Raw genomic sequence first — 12,263 nt, forward strand, 5'->3', positions numbered from 1 at the left:
TGATTTCTGGTTACAAAGTCACAGGTACTATTAATACTATTATGGCTTGCTGCCCAAGCACACAAGAGAATGTTAAATTTTAGTTATAGGCAAGTGAAAATAAAGATAGTTTTTTTTCTGTCTAGGTTCTCAAATCCCCTGAAATCCATAGACTCCAGTTAAGAACCTCAATTACAGAATGGAAGGGGAAGAAAAGGTGGAAACCATAATTGATGGAGCCTTTAACTCCCTGCGTCATTTAATCCCTACACCAACCCTAAGAGAGAGATACCACAACCAGTTTTTCTGGTGGGATACCTGAGAATCAGAGAGGTTGAGTGATTTGCCCAAAGTCAACCAGGCCCTGCCTGGAGGCCCCTCTTGCTCTTTCCAAGCAGCGCTGCCTTTGTAATGAAGATGAGCCCCAGAACAAGATTTGAACACCTCGTTGTGACTCTTTGGCCCCAGAATTCCCTCTCCTACTCAGGCCCTGTGCCCTGTGAGGTTTAACCAGTGTAACAGAAGGGTGATGGCCCCTTGAAATCACACACACTCAGTTATTTTTATCTCCAGTTTATTTTTTTTAGACTAAGAGCAGAGTATGAAAGTCACAGCCAAAGCACTTGAAAAAGGCCCAGGAGGATGGGTGGGACCACATAGGGTGAGCAGGGCAAGGTCCTGGGAGATGGTTCCCGGCTCAGGGCTGGAAGGGAGGGGGCATTGTTGTTTTACGGTCTCCAAAAGTGTCTGTGCGTTGCATAGGTCCTGTCTTCACAGAAGACAAAAGAGGGGCCAGGGGGTCCCCCAGGTGTGGGGGGCCTAGCCTGGTGGGGAAGGGGTCTGAAGCTGAAGGGGAAGTCAAGAAAGGTCAGGGGGTTAAAGAGGGAAGGGACTCTGTCTGTCTGTACATTATATATAGAGATATAGAGTCTGTACATGCCTGCCTGGCACCCCAATGCCCACCCCTTGCCATCCTTGTCCACTGCCCGCCCCCCCAGGGGTGTCTACTTGTAAACTTGGTTTCAATCCAAACCACAATCCTGGAAGTGGGAGTGGGGGAGGAGGACGTGCTTATTGCTGTAAACAGGGGAAGGAAGCAGCAGGCAGTGCTGCCCCTTGCCCATCTAGTCCCCTCCCCATGTTCTGCCCCTGGAGGAGAGCAATGGGGGTGCCTCCCACGCTTCGATTTGCTCTCTCTGGGGGCATATGTCTCTCTGGGGGGACAAAGGGAGAGGGCACCAGGAGTCAGGGAAAGGTACCAGGGGCCAGGGAGTCCTGAGCACTGCCCCTTTTGGCCCCCAAGTTTGGTACCAAACATTACCAGAGCCACAAGGCCGCCCGGGATCCATGGCTGTCCCCGTGCTTGGTCCACTACAGTGCCCTACCTGGGGGGAAGGGGTAGAGGGGGCGGACACAGATGTATGGTGCAGGCCCCACTTCTAGCCATGGGAGGAGGGGTCTAGGCCCACTAGGCTTCCCTTGGAGAGGCCAAAGGCTCCCTGCTCCTTCCAAGCCCCGCCCCATCTCTCCCCACCAGGGGAGGGGGCAGAGCTAGGAGGCCAAGAACGTCATGAGGAAGAAGGCGATGCCCACGGCCAGGGGCAGGTGTTCCCGTTTGGGGCTGGTCCCGCTGATGCTCTTCTCAAGCTTGGGCACCTGAGGGTTCTCTCCCTCAAAGTCTTCTGTGGACAGAGGAACAGACAGACTGGTGAGGGCTGGGTTGCGCGCCAGGGCAGGGGCACGCGGCAGCGGCAGCAGCAGTGGAGCCAGGGACGTGACCACCCACGGGGTAGGAAGTATCAGTGCCCCCGGGGAAGGCATGCGAGGTGAGCAGGCACCGGGGCGGGGGGCTGCGGTTCCAGCAGTGGCCACCAGAGGGCGCTGCGCAGACTCACCCAGCACGTTGATCTTCACATTGGGGCCCATGGTGAACTGGGGGAGAGTGGGGACCGGCTTCTCCCCGGAGTGCGATGCTGCGGGGTGGGGTGCGGGTGGGGAGACAGGAGGGGAGAGTCAGGGCCAGGATTCCCTCCCCTTGCTACGGCTAGGGAGCAAGCCCCCCTCACCTGTGCCCTCCGCCCCCACCCCCAGGAAGCCAGGGGAGCCCCAAAGCAGGCAGCTGAGGATGGGGGCGCGGCTCGGAGCCTATTCTACTCACTGGAGGCGCAGCAGACGAACACCTTCATCCTCAGACACTTCCAGTGCAGGTTGTGAGTGGGCGTGGCTGGGGAGGAGACCGGGCCTGAGTCACTTTCGCCCAATGTGTGCCTGTGCCCTCCCTCGACGGCTCTATTTCTCACCCCCTCCAAACTGTCCCCGTCGGGCGGTCTTCTTCAGGAGCTCCCCTACCCTTTGGACACGGGTCACTGTAGCTCTGCCGTCGGCCCTAGACGCCCCTTTGGTCCCACCCCTCAAGAAACTGGGATCCCTGATGTTCCAACCCCGGGATGTCCCTCACAGAAACAGCGATTCTCCGCAGCCCAAACTTGGGACTGTCACCAAACTCCTCTCTTGGCCCCACGACCTCGTCTGAGCTGAACCCCTCAGGCGCCCCGTGCCCACGCCTCCTCCCTGGTCTCAGCCGCGAGACCTGGCGCCCGCCGCGCCGGCCCCGCCCCGGAGCCTAGGGGCTCCACCCCCCGGCTGTCACTCAGACTCTCGCGTTCAGACCCGCCCGCCCGGCCGCCGTCACTCACAGATGTAGTAGTACTCGTGGCCGGCGTGGAACTCGTAGCCCAGCGAGAAGGCGCTGTAGCGCTGGAACTTCTCCGAGAACTTGATGGGGCTGTGCGGGGCGTGCGGCCGGTTGCACTCCCAGCGCTTGAAGCCCTGGCTGGCGTTGCAGGTGCGGTAGCCGTTGCGGCTCACCATGTACAGCACGTACTGCTCTGCCCCGCCTCCGGGCCCCGGTCCCGCCCCGGGGCCCACCCCCGAGCTGTTGTAGTGCGGGCAGTAAATATCCAGATAGTCGTTCACGTTCACCTGCACGGTGTAGCCCTCTCGCCGCAGGCTGTGGGGAAGAGGAAGCGGCTCAGAGAGAAGAAACCCCAGAGCAAAGCCGCTTTCCATCTGACCGCTCCGCAGCCCCTCCCCAGGGTCCGCGTAGCCTCCCGACTTTTCCTCCGAGCTTCCTCGCGGCTCAGCCCTGTCTCTGCCCCCGGGGCCCTAGTGCCGCCGCTCCCCTAAGTCTCCTTCCGTGCCCTCCTTCTTGGTCTGTCCTTCTCCTGTTGGCCACCAGAGGGTAGCAAAGGCGCAGGGAAGCCCGGCCTGCCTCCAAAGAAAAGGAGGCGAGGGAGAGGGGCAGAGGGAAGAAGGGAACGTATGCTTTGGTTGCCACAGAAACGGCGCAGGCCCCAGCGACTCTCAGACCCAGGCCCGTATTTCCTCCGTCCATCCCCCATAATTCAGCAGCCGGGAGGAGGGATGGAAGCCAAGGGTGAACGTGGGAGGGATCCCCTCCGAGGGACGCACACACCCTCCATCGCTTCTCCCACCATGCTTCCCTGCGGCTGCCAGTCCACCCCGGAGGCCAGTCCAACAGGACCTGCCCTTACAGACGCATGTATGGCGGCTTCATGCATATACATGCATAAGTTCTATGGCACACGCACAAATATGTCCACCGCCCACTCATAGGCAGCAGACACACAGAAAAGCTGGGCTGTATGTGTGCTGGCCCGCATGCCAGTATTGGTTGACCCCACCAATCTGGGGGTCTCCCCCTGCCCTCCCCATACTACAATATCACTGGCTTCTGTACCTTGAGTCCCGTGACAGAGACCCCACCCTGAGGCCAAGGACAGTTAGGCTCCCAGGAACTTTAAACACATGAGGGCGCTAAGGGACTCAGTACCAAGACTCCACATGGCATCATGCCAACCAGCCCAAACTTCTGTCTCATTGTGCACCTCCTTCCTCAACCTGGCACAACGGCCCCCCTTAATGATGCTGGGCAGAGCAGTGGGCACAGGGCCTAGACAAGATGGCTGCGCCTCTTATTTCCCTGATCCCTCTTTGGGACAGAGAAGCAGATGCTGGGTCCCTTGTAATCCCCACCTGCCTTGCTAGTCACCATCAAAGTGTTGGTCTTAACACCCTCGATGGCAGTAGTGAGCGGTGTGGGGATGGAGAAACCTCTGAATGGAGAAAGAAACTCGGAGAGGGGGCAGGAGTTTTCCCTAATTTCTTTAGTGTAAGAATGCACATATCTTGGCAGTGCAAGGAGAGTGGTGGACACAGAAAGGCATGGGGTCCTTGGCAAAATGTCAAACCACGGGGTCCCTAGTCCCTGGGAGCTCCCTGGGGGGAGAGACTGGTTCCCTATGTCACCAGGCACCACCCAGTTCCCCAAACAGTAATTAGATCCATTAAAGAAATGAGCGTGGAGGCTTCTGCACACGGTGGGGCCTTGGGGGTCCTTCCCCCCTGACCCCACTTCCTTGGCTTTGCTTGTGCTGTCCCCTCCACCAGCAACCCATTCCAAGCCTGACAGTGAGGCAGGCAGAGAGCTGATGTTTGGGTACCCCAGTAAGAATTGGCACAGCCTCCTTTGGTCATCAGGAATGCCACCAGCCCCACTCTGTTCCCATGGGATTAATGGGTCACTCAGGCCCCTCCCTTGCCCTGGCACTCAGGTGGGCAGGAGCCTCGGCCTGGGGCACTGGGAGCAGGAAAACGGGTTAGACCAGGCCTGGCTCCAAACTGCCATCCTAGGCTTGCCTGTCCGTCACCAAGCCACAGTCTGTTCCTCCCCTCAGGCCTTGGGGAGGGGGCCTCCAGTGGTGAGGGTGCCAGGTCTGGAGCAGCTGCACAGCCACACTGGGATCTCTGTCTTTGAGCCTCACCCATGTTTCCAGTCCCACTCTGAAGCAGCCCCTCCCTGCTGTACCGCCCAGTTCCCCCTACAACACACCCCATTCCAGCAGGGAGGAAGCCAACACCCAAGGTATTCCTACAGGTAATTCCATTTCCTCAACAGGGCAGGACTAGCCTTATAAAAAAGGTTGCAGGGCGACCACAGGTGAAGGGAAGCCATCTGTTATGTACTCCTGCGCTGGGTGGCAGGAACAGCCCCTGAAATGCCCCCCCAAGGCTGGGCATGTGAGAGAAAGACCTGCCGGTGGGGTGGCTGGGCCCAGTTGGTACACAGAGGGCACGGGGACAAACGGGGTGAGAGCCAGGAATTCCCAGCCACAACTCTTTGGAGACCCAACGTGTCTGCTTGGCTTGGGCACTTTAATTGAATCTGTCATCCTCCCTCCTTCTCCCTAGCAGTGCGGAGAGAGAGGTGCCGCTGGGCCCACGCGAAGCTCCGCAGCTAACCCCGCCTCTAGGGCCGCACCTCCTGCGGAAGGGTGGGGGTGGGCTGGGACCTGGGGACCGGGTTGTACCCTGTCCCTTCGTACTGTTCTCTCTTCTTGCTCCACTTCATCTCCTATAGCCTCTCGCCTCTCTTGCTGAAAGGCGAATGCCGACACACCCCATTTGGAGGGGGTGTCCCCTCACCCCGTTATTTCGGTCTCTCCCGCTCTCACAGCCTCTGAGGCGCATCCCGACACCTCTCTCTCGCTTTCAGTGCCCTGCCGGCCCGCGCCTGGCTCCACTTAACCCGGAGTGTCCGCGGAGGTGGCAGGCGGGCGGAGCGGGGAAGGAGCAAACTTCTCCCCAGCCCGGGGCAATTAGGGCAGGTAAACAGGGTGTCCAACAAGACCAGGGAGTAGGGAAAGGATCCCAGGGGGCCCTGAACTTGTCAAATCCTCGCCATCCTCCACCCCCAGCCCCGGTCTTAGACGCCGGGCTGCAGAGTTAAAGGGGTGGAGGACGAATGTAGACCCGGGTTCCTCTTCCCTCTAGCGCGCGCCCCCGAGGCTGCGCGCCGCCCGCTCCAGCAGGCGAGGCCGGACCACGTGTGCGCGGCGTGGGGTCCGCGCGCCCGGGCTTTGAGGGTGGTGGCGGGAATGCTGGGGGGCGGCGGTTGCACGCTGACACCTCTGCGCCCCTCAGGCGCCCTGGGCCTCGGCGCCCCGCCCGTCCCAGTCTGGACAGCCCAGGTCTGGGCGCAAGGCTTCCCTGGGCCGCGTCGGGTGGGGAAGAATCAGCGCGCCCGACACCTCCGCCCCTCCTCCCTGCGACAGCGGCGGCGGCGGCGGCGGCGGCGAAGGTTTATTGATCTGCAGCGGCGGAGAGGAGCGAGAGACCCGCCGAAAGCGAGACACAGAGACGGAGTGAGGGGGAGAAACACACCGACAAGGGGAGGGTAGCAGAGGCCGGATTCACTGAAAGGGGAAAGGAAGGGAGACACGGTGCGAGTGAGACGCCAGAAACCGAGAGAGGCAGGGAAGAGAACGAGAACCGAGAGTCTTGGAGAACAGGAGAGACAGGCAGGCCAGAGAGGCCCATAGACGGCAGAGACGGAGACAGAGACGCAAAGGAGAGAAGCAGGGACAGGGAAGGGTGCAAGGCTGAGACTCAGAGACTGGGAGAAAACACAGAGAAAGACCATCAGAGACGTAGTAGAGCCTCAATAAATATTTGTTGAATGAATGCATGAATGAAAGAGAGATCAGCAACAGAAGCATTTCAGAGATAGGTCGAGAGACAGCTATATAGAAAGATGTTCCCGAAGCTCCTTGAGACAGGAGCAAATACCAACATCCTTGCTCAGTTCTGCAAAGAAATGAAACACAGGCCAGGGGGCATATATTTGGCCATCGGCCGTCCCAACCCCCCTCACCAAGTTCGATTCCCGGCTTAGGGGACTCTTCGACCTCATACTCTAATGCATCGCTCCAATACAGTCCCCCCATCCCTAGTTTCTGGGCCAGATTGGGAACAGGTCTCTCCTATTCCACGGGACTAAATGGAAGTACTGAGTGGGGGGCAGAGGGCTAGGTCGCGGCCGGTGTGCAAGGCACAGTCCCCAGGTCTGTCAAAGGAGGCCGACGCACGTGTCCCACCAGCACCCTCCCACGTGACCCCCCAGGAGGCGGGGTCGCAAGACCCTCCCCACGTGACCCCAAGGGGCAGAGACCCTCCGCACGTGACGGGAGGTGGGAGCCAGGAGCCCAGCTCACGTGACTAGGGGGAGGGGGCGCGGGAGCCTGTGGCTCGGTCGGCCCCGCCCCCAGCTCCCCGGCCCTCTCCATTCTCGGCTCCGGAGCACGTCGCTCTCACGATTTATGGGGCCGCGGCTGCCGCAGTGAGGGAGCCGGGGAGCCCGGGCGCAGCGGCAACAAAGGCCCGGGAAGCGAGGCGGGGGCGGCGGCAGCCTCCTGGCCCGGTGTGCGCCCCCTCCTACCTCTGCCGGCCCAGGCCCGCACGGAGTAGAGAGGACAGAAAAGAGGCTCCCGGAACCCGGGCTCCCCCACCCGCTCCCTGAGCTTTCACCTGCGCCCAGGTGTATGCGGGGGAGGGGAACCTGATCAACACCTCCCCCCACCAAACCTATTCCCGCATCCTCCCCGGCTCTGGCTTCCCCTAAGAACGCTGAGGTGCTCCAAGGGTGGCGGGGAACCCGGGGCCCCTCACCTGCGAGCTCTCCGTTCCCCGCCAGACTCTAGCGGGGTGGGGGGCGGACGTGTGAGTCTGGGGGAGGGGGCTGAGCTAGATAGAGCTGGAAAGTCAGCCCCCAGCGCCCCCCGGAGTTCTTGGAGTCCCGCTCCGGGGGGGAGGGGCCACGTCCCCACCCCCGAGGTTTCCATGGGAAGCGAGAGGGGGGCGTCGTTGGCTCATCCCCACCCCCAGTCTGACACTCCGGGCGCGAGGAGCGAGAGAGGGGGAGGCGCGGAGCCCCAAACAACAAAGAGCGGAGCGGCGAGCGGCAGCCCCTCCTCCGAGAGGTTGGGGGTCGCGGCCGCCCGGCCCTCCCGGTCCCCTCCCCTGGGGTCTGGCCATTTGCTCCCTGGTCGGTCGGTCCCTGGGGTGGGCAGCCAGAGGCAGTGCTGCCGCCACCGCCCGGGCAGGTGTGACAGTGACCCCCGCGTCCCCAGGGATCTCCCCCTACTAACACACAGACACACACTGAGGTGGCCAGGGTGATACACACGGCGGCTTGGCGGGGAGGAGAAGACAAGGGCAGCAAGGACTGAGCAGAATGAGGACCCGGCCCCGCAGCCAGCACTCGGCCACCGCGCCACACACCCCGGGAAACCACACGGCCGCCCTGACACCCGCCCAGACCGCGGCGGCGCCAACAGCCACCCCAGCCCAGACGCAGCCGGCCGCGCGGACAGCGACCGCAGCCCCTTCCCCGACCCGCAGCGCGCTCCCACCCCCAGACGATCGCCGACGCAGACACACAAATCACACACTCAGACACACACGCACACTGACAGCCGCGCACGCCCGCTCACACTTGGAGCCATTCGCCGTCCCCAGCCCGGGCGTGTGTGTGCGTGTGTGACACACCGACATCTCTCTGCCGCCTTCCGTCTCGCCGGTACCCCACGTTCCCATCCTAACCAAGCAGCATTCCCAGGGCCCCCCAACTCAGCGACCCAGCCCTAGCTCACCCTAGCCGGGCTTATCCACACAACCAAGACAACCCATTCGCCTTCCTTCTAGGGAGGTGCTCGGTCGGACTCCCTGCCTCAGCTCCGGACCCCACTTTTAAAAGCAGGAGTCCTAGACAGAACCCCTGGAAGCCTTCATGGCCAAAAACAGGTCATCCCTGGGCCCCAAAATGCAGCGGCCTATCCCCAGCACACCGCTACCCCCAAACCCCAGCCCAACTGGTGGGACTATGGGACAGGGGCATGCTATTCCAGCGGCGGGTGCGGAGAGAAGCCAAGATGGGGTGGGGGGCCCCTCCAGCAGCCTCCTCCGCACGGCCCGAGCGCTCCTTACTATAGCCCAACAGCCTCTTCAGACACCCCCGAGTTTCCTAGACGCCCACAGAGTGCGTCCCCCTCTCCGTCCCCTCCCAGCCCCCAGCTCTGGTCTCCCAGGACTCCCACCCCGGGATCCCCCAGGACTTCTCGGGCCCACCGGCTCCCCCTCTCACTGAGACGGGACGCGCGGACTCCCAGGGTCCCCGACTCACTGCTGGTTGGAGCTGTTCCAGTACACCGCATGCCGGTTTCCCAGCGCCCCTCCGGGCCCTTGGGCCAGCAGCGGCAGCAGCGGCACGGGCACGAGCAGCAGCAGCAGCAGCAGCGGAGCCGCCGCCATCCCCGGAGCCGCCGCCGCCGCCGCCCCCCGACTGAGCCCCGCGCTCCCGGCTTCTCCGCTTCCCAGCTCCCTGCTGCCGCCGCCGCCGGCCCCCAGCCTTAGGCCACGCCCCCAGCCCTTCCCTCCGCCCTCCTGGGCGCGCCCCCGAAGCCCCGCCCCTGGCGCGCCCCCGACATGCCCCGTCCCGCTCCGGTCGGGAGCGCGCGACGCGTGGAAGGTGGGGACCGTACTGCCCCCTCGGGAAAGACCAGCGCGTGCCTCGTCTCTCCTTCTTGAGTTCAGTTTGCTACAACTGGTCCTGGGTCTTTTGCTCCCCAGGCTGAATTTCCCAGAAGGATTTGGGAACCCAAGATAAGGATCTCGATCTCAGGGAAGCCCAATCATCTCTGGGAATGAGGGGAAGGAGAAGACTTGAGAAGAAGTTGGGGCTCCAGGACCTCTTAGTAAGTAGGGCTGGACCCCTTCCCTTCTGAAAACTGTGGCCCTCTGCTGCGGCCATGCCCCCTTTTCCCGTGTGCATGAGGAGTCAGGTGGGCACAGAAGGGTGGTGGAGAAGTCCTCAGCTGGCACCAAGGCTTTGACAGCTGGTGACCTGAAGCCCCCAGCTGAGCATGAGGCTTGTTTATCTTGGAGGCAGAGTAAAAGAGCTCAGCCCCTGAGAATGTCAATACTGGGAGCTGTAAGAGTCTTCAGTGGTCCAGAACCCAAGGCGCAGGAGGGGGTCAAGGAGAGAGTCAGCTGGGGCAAAGCAGGGTTCCCTGGACACCTACAAAGGATTCCTCACTGGCACTTAGGCAGGGCCCCTCCCGGGGCAGCCAGGGGTGTCCCCAGGGATTCTCACTCCTACTCTCAGAGACGCTAATCCTGAGTCAGAGGGCAGAGCACCTTGTGTTCCAGCTCTCACCACAGTCATTGTCCTCACAGTGACATCCAAGCACACACATCACACACACACATTCAGGAAAAAAGGCACAGTCACCCAAAGGCAGAGAACATAGAGACACAGGTGCCTGACACAGACATATGGACACACAGGTACACCTTCCAGACACACATAGGAAAGGGTACTATCAGACTGCTAGAGATCAGGCAGAGACACCCAAGCACACACCTATATCCATCCACACACAACACACACACAAACCCACATGCATCCTGACACACACAGTTCCTTGCTCTTCTCTTCTCTCTTTCTAGGAAGTAGAAGTTCAGGAAAAGGGTTCAGAAACCAGACCTAGGGCTATCTGTCCCTTATCTCTTCTCTTTTGGAGAAGCCCAGACCAGGCGGAACCAGGCCTGACTGGGTTCTCAGAACGCAAGCCAACCACCTGTGTCCAGGGAGACAGGCATGCTGCTACTTTGCTTCTATCCTTCAGGAGAGGGAACATGCAGGCACCTCCCTATCTGCTTATCTGTGGCAGGACAGAGTCTTGACCACAAGTCAGCCTCAGGTGCTAGGCTGGGGGCAGGGGCGGTGCTATCCAGAATAGGTTCAGTGTCTGACTGCTGCCAGGTGAGAGTAGGCTCTGTTTTCTCTGGGCTCCTCTCCACCCCAGGAGATCTCTTCTTCCTTCTCAGGAGCCAGCAAATAAATTAGGCCCCTTGGGATGGGAGTGGGGGACTCTGCAAACAGCTCTCCCTCCCCGCAGGCTCCTCATCCCCAGAGAGATTTGTTTCACCCAAATGATGCTAACCTGCTTACTCCAGGTGCCACAAATCCCAGCCCCCTCCACTCAAATCATATTCCCTGCTCCACAAGGGCAGCTTCTCTCTGTAGGGGCCCACAGTTGGCAGAGACGCTGCCCATATTGATAGTGAACAGGAACTTGCTGGTTTGGTCTAGGACTTTAAATTCCATTTTAGAAAAGATATATCCCTGTTTATCGAATCTAGGTTCTGCTTAAGAATTTGCGCCTTTTTCTATAGGGCCTGGGTACTCTTTAGAATCTGGCACCCCCACACCCACCCTCCAATAATAACTGAGCCCTTCTCTTAGAATCCGGAGCCCTCTCTACAGGATTTAAGCAGCTCTCTCTATGGAGTCGAAGCCTCTGGTTTTGAAGTTGAGATACTCTTTATAGGGCCTAGCTAGGCCTGTGTCCGTGGGATCTAGTGCTTTGTCTACCTGGGCCTCTATCCATAGGGCTTCTAGATGATTTGGGCCTTTGTGTGAATTAGAAAAAGGACCCTTCTTTGCAGGCTCAGTCCCTAGGGTGCATCTCTTGGCAAGTGGTGCCTTTGTGCAAAAACAAAGGTGCTGCCTCCTTCAGTGAGAGGTGGCTCTAGTGGCTCCCTGTCTTAGTGAGGGAGCTTGGGCCGATGTCCCCTTCCCCTTGGGTGGCTCCTTTGTGCCATGCACAAACTATATGACCATATATGGCAATTCTGTCTACAGGATATGCGCTTCTAGCTATAATGCCTATGTCTGTCTATAGGCCTCTATTCATAAGGTCTGGGCTTCTCCAGGGACTGAATCCCTGTGTACAAGATCTGAGCCACTGTCCACATGCCCAGGGCCTAATCTAAAGGCCTGGGCTTCTCTCTGTGGCATGTGAGTCATGGAAGGACCCAGGCCTTATTGATGGGGTCTAGACGTTTGGGTATAAATGTAACTCAAATTGTATCTGACTGTGATCCACCACAGTAGGATTATATTTTGCACTGCAGTTCAATCACACACACACACACACTCATACACACACACATTTAACTGAAATAATAAGTTTCATGAAACAATACTTACTCTTACTACAGAGGATGCACGATGATATTTTCCTCTGTTCTAGTTTTAAAATTAAAAACAATAAAATAAAAAGCTGGTTGAAGCCCATAAAATTGACTTCTTGACTTTACCATCCCCACTATAGATCACAACCTATAGTGTAAAAAACTGGTGTCTAAGGCCTGGGCCCTGAACGACCTCTCTGTTGGATGAGGGCCTCTGTGGAGGTTGGAGCTCCCTCCATGGGGCTGGTCCTGTTTTCAGGGCTTCAGGCCTCCTCCTCCTTACCTGCAGGCTCTGACCCTTGGGCTTGCTAGCACACTGCTGGCTGCCAAGATCTCTCCCGGGACACTGAGCTCAGCTCCTGGGAGGACTCTGACATGGTGCCTCACTC

At 59.7% G+C, this 12,263-nt stretch overlaps 1 protein-coding gene across 2 annotated transcripts; it reads right to left on the minus strand.

Moving 5' to 3' along the window:
- Window positions 1-536: 536 nt before the first annotated feature.
- On the minus strand, window positions 537-9,253 carry EFNA3 (ephrin A3). Of its 2 annotated transcripts, XM_003308416.4 has the most exons (5): window positions 9,020-9,253; window positions 2,676-2,989; window positions 2,138-2,203; window positions 1,875-1,952; window positions 537-1,661 (listed from the first exon to the last, which is right to left on the minus strand). In XM_003308416.4, exons 1-5 carry the CDS (start codon window positions 9,145-9,147, stop codon window positions 1,531-1,533), a joined length of 717 nt encoding a protein of 238 aa, XP_003308464.1. In that variant the 5' UTR covers window positions 9,148-9,253; the 3' UTR covers window positions 537-1,530. The 2 variants fall into 2 exon arrangements, with proteins under 2 accessions (XP_003308464.1, XP_003308465.1); XM_003308417.5 differs by lacking the exon at window positions 1,875-1,952 and having other exon boundaries at window positions 9,020-9,230.
- Window positions 9,254-12,263: the final 3,010 nt, after the last annotated feature.

Source organism: Pan troglodytes, chromosome 1 (genome assembly GCF_028858775.2).
Source record: "Pan troglodytes isolate AG18354 chromosome 1, NHGRI_mPanTro3-v2.0_pri, whole genome shotgun sequence".
NCBI lineage: Eukaryota > Metazoa > Chordata > Mammalia > Primates > Hominidae > Pan > Pan troglodytes.